The following is a 15,435-nucleotide window of genomic DNA, read 5'->3' as shown; positions in this document are numbered from 1 at the left end:
TGAATTTCTTGACTTTTCAAGTGGTCTTAAACAATTTCCCCTCTGCCTTTCTGGAGATCCTTTAAAGTTTCTTTGATTGGTTGTTTTTTTGTTTTCTTTTTCCCACTCAATCCAGTCTTTGACCATTTTTAGAGAAATGTGTAATTTGTTTGTTAGAACTGACATATGAATAATTTAAGGGTCTATGTCAGGCAAACCATGGTTGTGTCTATGTGTAACAAATAATTTGAGAAAGGGACTAGATTAAAATGGCATCTTTAAGCGCTTTGTTACCATCTGTTTGTCACAAAGTCACATTGGCTGTTGCTTACTGATATAAAATAATATTTTTTCAAAGTGGTTCCCTAAGAGCTATTTACCAAAATCCTGGGGAAAAAAAAGTTAACTGGAAAAGGGTAGAACAAAAGAAGAGAGAGGCCTACAAAATAAATAAATAAATAATGACAGCAGATAAATGGTATCATAAATTAATCTTCTAGAATATAGGGGAAAACCATCACAGTGATTTCTGTCAGGCCCTGACAGAAATCTGATCCTTTCTGGAGACCATCAAAACGGCCATCATGCTGATTGTTGATGTCAAGAAGTAATTTTTTAAAAAGGAAAGCACACACACACACACACACACACACACACACACACACACACACACACACACACACACACACACACACACACACACACACACACACAAAACAACAAAAACTGTGGTATGCCAACTAACACAAATCTGGGATGAAAATCAGTGGCAATAGGTCTTATGGAGTGACAAAACCTCCTCAGAGCCTGATTCTCAATGTTATTGTAACAGTGTGGGATCATCTTCAAAAATGGAAGAAAAGGCAGCTAACATCCAAAGAAGAGCTTTGGAATGTCCTTCATGACGACTGGTTAACTATTTCTATAGATTAGATGAATAAAATACAAGGAAATCCACCTAAGAGGGTTCAGAGTATGCTGAAAAGATTTGATCTTACTAAATATTGACTTTCAAGCTTGATAGAACTCTACAAACTGTTTGTGCCTTATACACTATTTCTATTTATGTTTGCCTAAATTTCAATAAACAGCTGCACCTATAGTATTATGTTGTATAAATATTTTTAAGTCACATAACACTGACAAAATAATCTAATAAAATTTTTATGATGGACTATTTAGAGCTAACTAAAATCCCTATACTTGGGATGAGTGCCAGTGATGTTTTCGGTGCTTCAGTCATTCTGTCAAAGCTTTCGTGTCTTGGGCTACACATCCCTTGTCAGCTTGTGCTGTTTCCATTTAAGATGTTCTCCACTGTGTCTCTATAAAAGTTAACAAGGATGTGCTTGGGAATTAATGTTTCCTTAAGAAATTGAAAAACTATACAATAACTACAAATATACAACATCCAAATTTTGCAATTTATCTGTCAATATAATATTCAAAAGCATCTCTCTGTTTGTGTCTGTCTGTGTCACCTGGCTATCATTGAGTGGATAGAGATCTCCATCCAATGCCCAGCAGAGCAGATAGTGAGCCAAGGATTGTGCAGTTGACACATAGCACAACCCATATGATAGAAAGAACAGAAAGGCCAACAAAAGGTCACAGGTGATTTGATTGCCAAGAGCTCTGTTGACATCGCCTCTAGCATCATTTGCCACTTAATCACAACTTTTTCTTTTCCTTTTTGCATTGTTGCCCTAAAGGTCCCCAGTCTTATCTCTGGGAATGATGATAAGTGGAGGTGAGCTGAGGTGAGGAGGTGAGCCTGAAGCCTATATAAAATGAGAAGACTGCCCAAAAAGAAATTTAAACCAGAGAGATATCTATTCACTCACCATGTGGAAAGCAACACTCTTGACTTTAGGCTTGTTGGTGGTGCTAGTAGACAGGGTCTGGTGTAATGAGGGTCAGCCATCCTTTTATGGAGTGAAACTGTGTGGAAGAGAATTCATACGTGCTGTCATCTTTACCTGTGGTGGTTCTCGCTGGAGGAGAAGCATAGAAAACTCAGGTAAGACTGAAACTTTTCTTTGATGTACCATGTTTTCATTGTTAAACCAAGAATTTCACCTCTTTTTCTTTATCAGCTCTTATTGGAGAGGAGCCCTTTGATCCATGGGACACAAATGCCGTCTCTCATCTGACCAGCGAGCTGGATCCTGCAAAGTCCCAAGCATGGAAAGATCAGATGTTGGATGTGACATCTGGGACTGCTGGATTTAGTCGCTCAGCTAGCTCACCATTATCAAAGGAGGTGCTGGAAGCTCTACAGAGGGCAGATAGAAAAGGACGGGACGTAGTAGTTGGACTGTCCAATGCTTGCTGTAAGTGGGGCTGCAGCAAGAGCGAGATCAGCTCTCTGTGCTGAGTCTGGTTGCTCCCGGTCCTGGAAACCTCTTCTCCTTTCTCACTACCCTCCATTTCTTCAAAAGTAGAATTTTTAAAGCTCCAGATTAATACAAATGACTGCCAACATGTTGATCATTGTTGTGTCTAATGTGTACTTAAAATGTGTTACTATGAGAAATCCTTTTGTTTAATAAAGTTGTGTGTAATTGTTTTAAGAGAGTCCATATGAGTCTTAAAAAAAGGCACACTAAAATGATATTTCTTACTGTTGGACAACTTCCTTGTTTCACAAATGCAGTACTGTCAAAGATTTTGAAATAAAAGAAGAAGTGACGACTTTATGGAGGGGCCTGAGACTGAATGAGTACTAATTCTGCTTGGAGACATGGTTTCACAATATGACAGATTTATAATGCAATGCCACTCAGTGTAATCACCCAATAATTCACTGTGTGATTCTTGTAATTATGGAAGCTTTATTTATTTCAAGGATTAGTTCATACTTTTCTCCTTTTCTACATTGACCTAAAAAATCCGTAACATTGAGACATATATAACGAAGGAGTTTGACAAACTGAACCATCAGGGTATTTATACTTCTTTCTGTGCTATCCATTTTGCCCATACCATTGGGTCCACACCCTTGTAACTCTATTCAAATTAGCATCCCTGGAGTTTTACGATGTCGCCATCTGCTGGTCAAAAAGGGAAACACAAAACAGCGCACATAATGTCTGTTCGAATAATGTCATGTTAGTCTTATATTTATACTAAAACAAACTTTTTGTTTAATTTATTTAAAAGATTTAAACACATAAAAAATATAGCATTAAATAGCAATAATGCTTATACAGTTGTTTATGTTTCTACCTGTTTACCTGAATAATTTGTTTAGTACGGAAGCCCACTAAGATCAAACTAATCACCCGGCTTGATAGCAAAGCATGCAATCTCTGTCATATGCAAGCTAGCGTAGCAACCATAGATCTACTGAGATCCCAATTTTGTATAAGACCAGGTAGTTCGCAGTGATACTTTATTTAATGTTAGTTGTTAAAGCGTCTAGTGTATTTTTTCTATAAACATCTAGATCTACCACGCCGGAGAGACAAGGTAAAACCTTTCGCGGTACTTTCAAGATGCTAGCTACACATGCTACTTGTTGGAGCTGCTATGTTTTGATAGACGACTGTTATGTCACGCATAGTATTGAAAAATTTTCATCGTCATTTTGATCACAAATACAGCTTTTGGTGGAGCAACTTGACGTCTGAGTAGCTGACTCTAAATATGGTTTTTAAATCTATAAATCCGTTACGGGTTAAATATAATAGCGACGCTAAGCTAGCTTGCTAGCTGTTTGAGACAGATATTTGCGCCAATGCTGTCTGGGCCTCATGTGGAAAAGACTAATCAGCTCGGAATTGATAGTTGCTACTCGTTAGGAACTCGTTGATTGTTCAGTAGCGTAGTTAATAGTTACTGCGTACGTGCAGTACTTATGAGTTTCATAACTACGATCGGAAAATGACCATAAGCAGTCGTGCTTCCACTGATCTCTTGTTGCGCTGTACCCAAATGTTTACAGCAAACAGTATTTTTGTTTCAGTCAAGTCTCAAAGAAAAAGTAGCGTGGTTTACAGAATTACCCAAGTTACTGTTTTACTTGGTAAATCGGTAGCTCAGTACTTGTTTTGAGGTGACAGGTGTGGCTGTGAGCACTAATGTGTATAGTGGATGCCTTTCAAACAGCTAAAAAATGTGTTATCTCGTAGGATGGAGTGGCAGCCAGACGAACAGGGTCTGCAGCAAGTGCTTCAGCTCCTGAAGGATTCCCAGTCCCCAGACACAGCAACTCAGAGAGCTGTGCAGGAAGTATCCTTACGTCTGACTGTGTTCTTGTTTAACAGGCAGGCTGGGAGGAAAAGGTGTGAAATATAAGTGAGATATTTCTTCCTCTTCTCGAGCTTGTGTGTCTTGGATGGTAGCAAAAAGCTACTGTTAGTGCTACCTTATGCAGTGTACTAAAGTGATAATGATATGCATTAATTTGCACTGCCCAAGTGCAAAACAGAAGACAAACTCATCTCAAAGATGGGTGTGTTAATATTTGTTTGTACAAATGTATGAGCTCCTTAACAGATTCTGCAGAAACTGGAGCAGCTTAATCAGTTTCCAGATTTCAACAACTATCTCATCTTTGTCCTCACAAGTCTCAAATCTGAGGGTATGTTTGTGCATTTAAAAAATATAATAGATGTATCTAACTTCCTCCTTCCTACATTTAAAAATGTCTTTTCATGCTCTGCTACCTTGCCTCTAAAGACGAGCCCACCCGCTCTCTGAGTGGTCTGATTCTGAAGAACAATGTAAAAGCTCACTACCAGAACTTCCCTCCTAATGTGGCTGACTTCATCAAACGAGAATGCCTCAACAACATCGGAGACCCTTCGCCGCTTATCAGAGCTACAATTGGTGGGTGTTTGAATGAAAGAGGGAAGATGGAGAGGGAGAAAGCTAGAGTAAGCTCCATTTTATTGTTAGTATGAGTCAGAATGTCATGTAGGAGGCTGAATTTCTGCAGGTAAAGGTGTTTTGTAGGTGCAAACACTGTACTTTGAAGATGTTTTGAATTGTAGATTACAGTTGTGAATGATGTAAGCAGTTACTTCTGAGTTTTAAGGGCTAATTTCTTTGTATTACATTTTTATTCCGTCATGAAGGCATTCTGATCACCACTATAGCCTCTAAAGGTGAGCTGCAGACATGGCCAGAGCTGTTGCCTCAGCTCTGTAATCTACTCAACTCAGAGGACTATAACACCTGTGAGGTAAGACTTTGTCTATTTGACCACATGCAGCAAAATCCATATAGGTTCCTTATGTTTTTAACACTCTTTCTCTTTAATTTTCTCTCACCTTTAGGGCTCTTTTGGAGCCTTGCAGAAGATCTGTGAGGATTCATCAGAGCTGTTGGATAGCGATGCTCTTAACAGACCTCTCAACATAATGATCCCTAAATTCCTCCAGTTTTTCAAACACTGCAGCCCCAAAATCAGGTTTGAGAAAATGCTCAAGTCTGCTGTCTGAATCAGTCATCTTCAGCATCGATGATTGAAATCTCCTTCTTAAAATGATCTGCTGTTATTCTCTCAGGTCTCATGCAATTGCATGTGTGAACCAGTTTATCATTGGACGAGCTCAGGCTTTGATGGATAACATTGACACCTTTATTGAGGTGAGTAGTGAAACATCGTCCGCTTACATAATTCACAACAATGTCATAACTGCATTGATTCTCACTTGGAATAGGAAATCAGACTATGTTTAAGTTATCTCAGGAGTTGGAGAGCTGGAATTATTATTTAGCTGGACTGCACACAGTGTTTTATAATGGATGCAGTGGGTCTCTTCCAAAGAAGAGTTAATTTTTTTTTAAATCTGCTCTTAGGCTTAGTTAGCTACAAGAAGGCAAGCACAGTTTTAATCACATTGCACAGGCTCCATGTTTTAATCACTGAAGTCACCACAGCAGGTGATTGATTAAACACTGACATTGTACTTATGCTGTCTGATTAAAACAGCATGGTGCAGTGTTGGTAAGAGTTTTTACAGGTTTTTGAAACATCAAGGCAGCTGAAGCAGGTTTAATGTGCATCAGTTAGATTTGTCTCACTTGAGTCTGTGTTGAGTTGATATCAGTTCTGTGCAGAGGAGTAGTAACATCAATAAATGGGAGCAGCTATGTTTGGATGCTAGGTGGGGCGGATGTTGCTGTTTCAACACACCTGATTCAATGAGTCACTGAGCGGAACGTGATAAGCTCCATTTAATTTAAATTAGGTGTGTTAAAGCAGGGAAATGTCTAAAACCTGCCAAGACCGAGTCTTTGCTCATCCCTGGGCTACCGTGATTGTGTGACACGGAAGACGCTGAAGGAATACACTGGTTGGGTTTCGCACATCATTTTATTGCCTTAAAATCAGAGAAGTGAAAACAAATGGCATGTTTTGTTTTAGCACAGTTGTATCTCAATATTTAAAAAAAAAAAAAGTATAAAATCCGATATCGAAGTGTCGATATGTCCATCCTTTTTTAACAATCTCCGGGCGAGATGGCAGACGGCTAAATAAAGTCTGTTACTGTAGCAAGTTCCTGATGAGAAAAGATTCTTTGGCAAAAGAAGCTGGCTCTAATGACTGCATGTATCTGTTTATCAAACAAAACATTTTCAAAAACACTCTTAAAACAAACGTTCACATTGTTCTTTTATTTCTTGTCTTTGTTGGGTGTGTTCTTATTTTCTGAATGGAGATTGATCTATTCACATGCACAGTCTGTGTGGCCGGTCTCTATGGTTACAAATATTTGGACTACACGACCCTCATGGGCTGGTGCAAATGGCAGAAGAGGTCATACATCAAATAAAACCTCTCGCTCAAGCAGATGAAGAAAGTGTGAATTGCCTTTAAACACTGCATTGGGATGGGATGAGGCTGACGGCATCTTCAGATTGGGATTTTGAGTTAATTATCTGCCTCAGCCTGATTTCTTAACTCTTAAGAACTCACTGTAAACACATCAAAAGCACTCATTAGCTTCACAACATCATCTGAATGCAGTTTCTAATTCTTTAAAGTAGAATGTTCCTCACTTTTATTCTTTCTGTCCAGACTGGTTGTAAAATCTTTATTTACTAGGCTCAGAATGTGTTCGTATGTTCCTAATTTCCATTCTCTTATCTTTAATTATGATTTTCTCTTTCCAGAGTCTGTTTGCACTAGCTGGTGATGAGGATAGTGAAGTTCGCAAGAATGTGTGCAGGGCTCTGGTCATGCTCCTGGAGGTTCGCATCGACCGCCTCATCCCACACATGCACAGCATCATCCAGGTGAGGCTTTGATTCAATTTAACACACCAGCATTAACGCAGACCTCCTCGTCCTCCTTACAATCACCTGTTGTTGTTTTACCCTTTAGTACATGCTGCAGCGCACCCAGGACCCGGATGAGAATGTGGCTCTGGAGGCATGTGAGTTCTGGCTAACTTTGGCTGAACAACCCATCTGTAAAGAGGCCCTGTCTGGCCACTTGGTTCAGTAAGTATTTAAATACCAACATGCTGGACTGGATTAACAGCAAGATCATTTCAATTTCCTAGTTTCATGACACTTGCTTTTCTTTTCTTTCTTTTTTCCCCAGACTGATTCCTATCTTGGTAAATGGGATGAAATACTCAGAGATAGACATTATTCTTCTAAAGGTAACCAGCCTCCTGACAAATCGCAGCTTTCTACACAAACCTTTTCCTGTGTCCACTCAGCATTAATCTTCATCTCCATTTTGTGCTCCAGGGGGATGTGGAAGAGGATGAGACAATTCCAGACAGCGAGCAAGACATCAAGCCTCGCTTCCACAAGTCTCGCACTGTCACTCTGCAGCACGAGGGAGGGGAAGGAGAGGAGGGGGAGGACATAGACGAAGACGAGGACGATGATGATGACACGTTGTCCGACTGGAATCTACGTAAGTTAAAAACCTGCTTAAAATGGTTGATTTAAAGAAAGAAATCTCAGATAAGCTTTCTCTTTTTTAATTTCCTTTTATATTTTGTCTGGACTAATGTTTTTTTTTTTTTGTTGTTTTTTTTAATCTTTTTTCCTCGCTCTGGTGTTGTCCCAGTTTTTCCAGGAAATACTGTCATGGTTTGAATGTAATTTAATCTTTCTGCGGTGTCCACCTTGTAGGGAAGTGTTCGGCTGCAGCTCTGGACGTTCTTGCTAATGTGTTTCGTGAAGAGCTGCTCCCCCATCTCCTACCCCTGCTTAAAGGCTTGCTTTTCCATCCTGATTGGGTTATCAAGGAGTCTGGCATCTTAGTGCTCGGGGCTATCGCAGAAGGTGAGATCACACACAAAAAACGTTTTTAACCAACAAGTTTAAACACAACCTCAGTCACAGAGTTGATCTAAATATCTGTGATTGTTTCAGGCTGTATGCAGGGTATGGTACCATACTTGCCTGAGCTCATCCCCCACCTCATCCAGTGCTTATGCGACAAGAAGGCCTTGGTTCGCTCCATCGCTTGCTGGACCCTCAGCCGCTACGCCCACTGGGTGGTCAGCCAGCCCCCTGATGCTCACCTCAAGCCCCTCATGACGGAGCTGCTTAAACGCATCCTGGATGGCAACAAGAGAGTGCAGGAGGCGGCGTGCAGGTATACTCCTCCCTCCTGGTTTCTCTCACTTCCTGCTTACATTTCTGCTTTAACCCATCTCATCTTTAATTTTTTTAACAGTGCGTTTGCCACCTTGGAGGAGGAGGCATGTACAGAGCTGGTGCCTTATCTGAGCTTCATCCTGGACACTCTGGTTTTTGCTTTTGGGAAGTATCAACACAAGAATCTGCTCATTCTCTATGATGCCATAGGAACGCTGGCAGACTCTGTGGGACACCATCTCAACCAGCCTGTGAGTTAAAAAAATCTTTCTTGTACACAAAGACACACATGTGCACAGCCCTGTTTTCGTACGCTTTGTATTCATTTCTTTAGTTTCAACAAACCTCTCACATTTGTTTTTTTCAGGAGTACATTCAGAAGCTGATGCCACCGCTGATCGCAAAATGGAATGAGCTGAAGGATGAGGACAAAGACCTCTTCCCTCTGCTCGAATGTCTGTCGTCCGTTGCCACGGCGCTGCAGAGCGGCTTCCTCCCTTACTGCGAGCCCGTCTACCAGCGCTGCGTCACCCTGGTCCAGAAGACTCTGGCTCAAGCCATGGTGAACTAGACCTACTACCACATAGTCTTTGCACATCCAGTTTACATAATTACTGCCACATAAATGACACCTAATGTGTTGGTGTGTCTCAGATGTACAGCCAGCAGCCAGACCAGTATGAAGCACCCGACAAGGACTTCATGATTGTGGCACTGGATCTTTTAAGCGGCTTGGCAGAGGGTCTTGGGGGTCATGTGGACACGCTTGTGGCCCGCAGTAACATCATGACCCTGCTTTTCCAGTGCATGCAGGTGAGGAGGGGTTGCAAGAGAAAATGATCAAAACAAGGACCATCTGTTGGTTTTCTAACATTCTCCCTGTACTACATAGTCAACACTTTTTACATCCTGCGATTATTTTCCTTTGAAAATGGACATTTTTACCTTTACTGATTCGTTTTTGGATTGGGTTCAAATTACATGCACATTTATGAGGGATTTACAGTCAGTATGCACTAAATTAAGGGTTTATATGTTTTTTTTTTTATTGATTAAATTCTCCCTTAGTCTTTCTGCAGCTCTATATTTTATGTTATTAACTAAATTGTTTTGTGGAGCTGTTTAACAAGGCAGCTAGTTTAACAGCTTAACACAGGCAGCTGTGGGAAATGTGCTCTGTTGGTAACATTGAGTAGCCTTTGCTGTAATTTGATCACTAAGGGTGTGACTGACATAAAACAGTCGTTTTTCTTATTTTTTAAAAACTATTTTTCAAGTCTAGAATGGCCTCAATTAGATGTTCCACTGACTGGTTCTTCAGTTCTGTGTGTTCACTTTTTTGTGTGTGTTTTCTTCCAGGATACGATGCCAGAGGTAAGGCAGAGTTCGTTTGCTCTGCTGGGGGATTTGACCAAGGCTTGCTTCCCTCATGTCAAACCATGCATTGGTAATTATCACTATTTATTTTTTTTTTTTTCCTGCCATTAACATCAATTACAACTCATTATATTTCAATGTAAACGTACACAAAAAAAAGATTACGCTTTATGTAAGCATGTGTAGATTTCACAAACTTGACTGGTGATGAAAAATGAGAGGATCACTACTCATGTTTTTCCACTGCAGCTTTGACTTAAAATTAGCTTCAACATGGATGTTATTTATTTATTAAATGTTCATCCTCTGGAGTTACACAGATTAAATGCTACACTTGCTCTTGATTTTTTTTTTAATAAACTGCATGATGCTGCTGTTGCATGCATTTTTTTCTGACTGGAGATTGTGCTTTGGTGGTTAAAATGGTACACGGGGATATGATTCAGTACAGATCAAACTGGCTTTTTTCTCCACTGAGATGCAGAAATTTATCAGCTGTTTGAAAGGCTCAACCATAGGTTTCATATTTGGCTGTATTTGTTTTGTTCTGTTAAGCATCAGCTGAAATGCAACAACCAATGTTTTCCAAAGGTCACATTTCACACTTTAAATAGATCCCACTTTCCTGTCCTCCGAGTCCAGCCACACTTATCACTTATCCGTCCTCTTTGTGGAGGTTTCACTGGGGTGAGATAAAGCTTAGTACTCCTGTACTTCTCTCAGTTATATATAATGATCTTTTCCTACATAAGATGTTCAAAGCTGTCTTGAGTTTAGCAGAAAAATATCTAAGGCACACTTTCTTAATCTGGCCAGTCGCAGTCTAATCGTTTCTGCTGATGCACCACTGATGCTGCCCCTTACCATCCTTACTGCACACTGTTATAAAGATGATATCATTCTCAATTTTTTACTCTTGAATATTCCTATGTGTTTGTCCTTCAGCTGAATTCATGCCCATCCTTGGAACCAACCTGAATCCAGAATTCATCTCTGTCTGCAACAACGCAACCTGGGCCATAGGAGAGATCTGCATGCAGATGGGTCAGTTCGGGACTTTATCTGCTTAACAGCATGTTTGAACATCAAATGTAGTGTGTCTCAATTCAGTCTATTTACTCTGTCAGGAGTGGAGATGCAGCCATACATTGCTATGGTTCTGTCCCAGCTGGTTGAGATCATTAACCGACCCAACACACCTAAAACCCTGCTGGAGAACACCGGTATGTGAATGCACTTATATGTTGATACAGGTTCTTTTTTTTTATTTCTTTTTTTTTATATTTAATTTAATAAAAAAAAAATTTATGGAGTAACCAAATTTTATGGTTACACGACTGTGATGGCTGTGCTAGCTGTCTGTTGTATTTCATAATAACAAATCATGATACACATATACTTAAGCATTTTTCTGATGGTAGGTCTGACTAATTTTTTTATCACATTCAAGCCATCACCATCGGCAGACTGGGCTATGTGTGTCCTCAGGAGGTTGCTCCAATGCTCCCGCAGTTCATCCGACCCTGGTGAGCATCATTTAATCCCCCTTTAGTTTGTTAGCAAACCCCATTTACAGACATTTTCATTCAGTAATCTGTTAATTCAATTAAACCTTCATTTAACAGACACAGAACAATAGAAATTATTTTCAGTGTCTTCACTGATCATCTTCATTGTATTATGAAAACATAAACAGATCAGCAACATAAGAGATGGTTTGAGATGTCCTCCTGCACAGTAATAGTAATCATCCTATGGTCGTTGGATCATTTATTTTAATGTTTGACTTTATATATCAGAGAGCTGAGCTCATAGTTGTTGTAGTATTAAGTTTAAGTTTTCTGCACACTGCAGGTGTACTTCTCTGCGCAACATCCGAGACAATGAGGAGAAGGACTCTGCCTTCCGTGGGATTTGCATTATGATCGGTGTGAATCCTGGAGGTGTGGTGCAGGTGAGACATTGCACACTGCAGCATTGCCTTCATCGCTTTTGGCAGTAAAGCAAACCTTCAGATGTTATAAAGCTTTATCATGAGATGTTTAGCAATTCTTGTGTCCTCCATATTGTTGTATAGGACTTCATCTTCTTCTGTGATGCTGTGGCCTCCTGGGTGAATCCTAAAGATGATCTGAGAGACATGTTCTACAAGGTGAGGGTCTATTTTACGTAGTGGGGTTGAAGCTGATTCTTTTTCAGCTAGTCTGACTGACTTAAATAAACAAAATAATCAAAGATGTGACACATTAGATCGAGCAATGCAGAAGAGTTGAAGGCCACTATTGAAGCAACCTGGACTTCCATTACATCCCAGTAGAGCCACAGGCAGATAACATCCATGCCACGCTGCTTTGAGGCAGTAATTCATGCAAAAGGGGCTCAAACCAAGTATTGCGTTCATATGCATAGTTCATATATACTCCTCAGATGGTCAACATTACTGAATTCAATATCCTTTTTTATTGATTTCATGTTATATTCTAATTTTCAGAGATTTTGATTTTTGGGTTTTCATAAGCTGTAAACCATCTAAATTATAACAAATAAATTCTTGAAAAATCTCACTTTGGATATAATGAGTCTATATAATACATTAGTTTTCCATTTTAAGTTGATTTACTGAAATAAAGGATGTTCTATTCTTTCACAGACTTTCTGGTTAAATATTCCTGTAATGGGATGGATTTGTGCTTCGGTGTAAAAGTAACACCAGACTTTATTCTTTACCTGCTGATCCTCACCTGGCAACAGACAGCAGCTCAAATCGTAGCAGCGGCAACTTCCAGCAGCAGCTTCTTGCAGCTGCCGCAACCTGCCGAGTCTCCACAGCTTTCCAGAGCTGCTGACAGGCCAGCGTAACAGCGCTAACGGCTCAGACTGATACGATTCAGGACCACCTTGTTCATGTGTAGCTGAGGAGATTCTGGAGGGGGGAAGTCTTCACCTTAAAGACCACTCTGTGGCGAAGCTGCTTTGTGAATCTCTGGCATCTTGCCTGTGAGCTGAGCTGCTGTCTGTCAATCATTTCTGCCTGTGTATTCAGACCCGCCCACTCTCCGCGGGTGAGGGGGTGTAGTTACACTTTAAACCTGTAGGATAACACTGACTGTATGAGTGTGTGTGTGCATATGAGTGTGAAACAAATCCAATCCAACTTTATTTATAGAGCACTTTAAAACATCATAGTTGACCAAAGTGCAGTACACAGCCTTGGACTTAAAAACTATTTTAAATATAATACTAAACAATATAAAAAGCAATATGTTTCTCAAACATCTCCCTGTTTAACAAGCTGAACATGTGCCTTTTTGTTTTTGTTTTCCAAAGATCCTGCATGGTTTCAAGGAGCAGGTCGGGGAGGAGAACTGGCAGCAGTTTTCAGAGCAGTTCCCTCCACTGCTGAAGGAGAGACTGGCAGCCTGCTATGGCGTTTAAGTTCTCTACACCCACCCAAGAGGTAATCGCACATCAGCATCGATTTTAAGTCATAAAACAGTTGCAAACTTCCTTTAACATCTTTGTTTTCTTTCCATTGTTTTTCTGTCCTCCCAGGTGAGCCAGCAGGAGGAGGGTGAATGGGAAACTCATCCATCTGTGTATTGCACTGCCCTGATCTGGGGGGAGGGAGAGGGACGCTTTTGGCCGCTCCCCCTGATGGACGGCCCCCACGCCCTATGTGTTTGTCCATAGAGGGAGGGTGGGCGGGTGGGAGGGAGGGACAGGGGGAACACCTCTAGATTAACTAGGCAGGGACCCGACACAGTAAAACTAACTGGTAGGGACAGATAGAGAAGGACACAGAGAGATGGACGAGTCGGAAAAAAAGAGGAAAGCGGCACAGAAGAAAGTTCAGGGAAAGAGAGGGAGGGAAATCACTAACAAGGCAGGGGAAAACGCCACAGAAAGGTCTGTTACTTGGCGTTGAGGACAGGGACAGCTGAGATTTTAATGGGATTCCTAAATGTGAGAGTATAAAGATAGTTTGACTGACAGACAGACCAACATACACAGACTCACATAAACTTGCACATGCTGTACATGCAGTACATGGAACAGACAGCGGGTGGCACTATAATTTAGACTTTTTGAGACCTACTACATGTAGTTAGGGACAGGCAGGTGTTTAAACTCCTTCATCTTCTGGGTAATAACTTTATTTTCTGGGGAATAGGATTCAATATCAATACTTCATCCGTACTCACTGAACTCTACTTAACTGTTAGATAATTTCGCTATCCTCATCTATGTTTCCTACTTTCATTTTTTGACCAGAGTGCTGCTTCTCAGAGCTATCCATCTATCAAACATCTTGCTGTCACATTTTTTCTACCTGATCAAACTAAAGAGTAAGTGTCTTTCCTTGTGGCTTCACAGAAACCATTCCTCTTAGGAAGGGAGGATTAGGGCTAACATATCTGTTTTCTCACCAGAGCGGGAGGATACAAAGAAAAAAAAAAAAAAAAAATCGAATCCTTTAGTTTAGTCTCCGAGGGTCTGCGTGTTTGTGTGAATGTACCCGTGCACGTGCAGTTTGTAAATCCTTACTTTGGCATTCTGTGTTAACAGTGTGTGAACTGTATTGTTTTTGATATGGTACCGAACTTAAAAGAAAGAAGAAAAAAAAAAAAGAACTTGACTCCCACCGCAATGTCCTTGGCACCTGTTAACTGTGACCAAGTGTTTGTGTGTGTATATGTGTGTGCATGAGAGTGAGTGTGTACCTGTTTGTCTACATTCGTACTGATATCCATTTTGATGCCATATTGATATCTTTAGTAGAACAGTGGTTGGCAGTGTCATTGTGATCTTTATGACGTTTTATAATTCTTTTTTTTTTTTTTTTTCCTTTTGCTGCTACTGATTTTTGTTTCTATAGTGGACTTAAATTCACACACTTAACATAAATTTGAATTAATGCTATATTCAGTGACTGTTAAGTTGTTTTTGCACTTTTTATTTTATTCTTTTTTGTATGATAATTTTTTTAACCTCACCCATATGATATGTCTTGACCCTAATGTCAGTGTTTGTCATACTGTGTTGCACTGTGAAATCAAGTGTCTTTGACTGGCAAAAATATCCCAATACTAAATGGCAAATAAAAACAACCTTGTGAAACTGCGACTAATCCGCACTTTTACAATGACTAACCTTGCCATATTGCTGAAGTGTGTGTGTGTGAGAAAGTGTGTGTATGTGTGTGTGTGTGAGAAAGTGTGTGTGTGCGGGATCCTGCATGAGTAGGCGTGCATGAGTAAATTTTCTTTGCAAATGAGCATGTTTTTTGGATAGATGACATAGGGGTGCAAATAATTATATTTTTTTCTTTTTTGAAGGGATGTAGCTTGCTCCAGCCTATGTTGTACGCATGCTTTTTTTTAAAAAAAATTTATTTAACGTGTGGGTGTGTTTGTGGGTGTGCAGTCGTGTATGTTTAATGTGTATTTTGCAGAGTAACATGATTGCCCTTTACGCATCAACGCACCACCTCACTTCACAAGAAGA

General features: G+C 40.2%; 2 protein-coding genes across 3 annotated transcripts; both read left to right on the top strand.

Moving 5' to 3' along the window:
* Positions 1-1,815: 1,815 nt before the first annotated feature.
* rln3b (relaxin 3b) lies at positions 1,816-2,548 on the top strand. The gene is made up of 2 exons (XM_041983607.1): positions 1,816-1,999; positions 2,076-2,548. Exons 1-2 carry the CDS (start codon positions 1,825-1,827, stop codon positions 2,354-2,356), a joined length of 456 nt encoding a protein of 151 aa, XP_041839541.1. The 5' UTR covers positions 1,816-1,824; the 3' UTR covers positions 2,357-2,548.
* Positions 2,549-3,268: 720 nt separating this feature from the next.
* LOC121638675 (transportin-2) lies at positions 3,269-14,376 on the top strand. 2 transcript variants are annotated; one of them, XM_041983596.1, is made up of 24 exons: positions 3,269-3,450; positions 4,113-4,212; positions 4,489-4,564; positions 4,663-4,812; positions 5,061-5,167; positions 5,262-5,395; positions 5,493-5,574; positions 7,105-7,227; positions 7,316-7,434; positions 7,538-7,598; positions 7,690-7,861; positions 8,083-8,235; positions 8,326-8,551; positions 8,633-8,804; positions 8,921-9,115; positions 9,208-9,366; positions 9,913-10,000; positions 10,876-10,974; positions 11,058-11,153; positions 11,381-11,456; positions 11,785-11,884; positions 12,008-12,082; positions 13,258-13,387; positions 13,483-14,376. In XM_041983596.1, the coding sequence occupies exons 2-23, from the start codon at positions 4,114-4,116 to the stop codon at positions 13,363-13,365; spliced, it is 2,670 nt and encodes an 889-aa protein (XP_041839530.1). In that variant the 5' UTR covers positions 3,269-3,450; position 4,113; the 3' UTR covers positions 13,366-13,387; positions 13,483-14,376. The 2 variants fall into 2 exon arrangements, with proteins under 2 accessions (XP_041839530.1, XP_041839531.1); XM_041983597.1 differs by having other exon boundaries at positions 3,270-3,355.
* Positions 14,377-15,435: the final 1,059 nt, after the last annotated feature.

This window comes from Melanotaenia boesemani, chromosome 4 (assembly GCF_017639745.1).
Source record: "Melanotaenia boesemani isolate fMelBoe1 chromosome 4, fMelBoe1.pri, whole genome shotgun sequence".
Taxonomy (NCBI): domain Eukaryota; kingdom Metazoa; phylum Chordata; class Actinopteri; order Atheriniformes; family Melanotaeniidae; genus Melanotaenia; species Melanotaenia boesemani.
The sequence above is the reverse complement of the archived record's forward strand: the minus strand, read 5'-3'. Positions and strand labels throughout refer to the sequence as shown.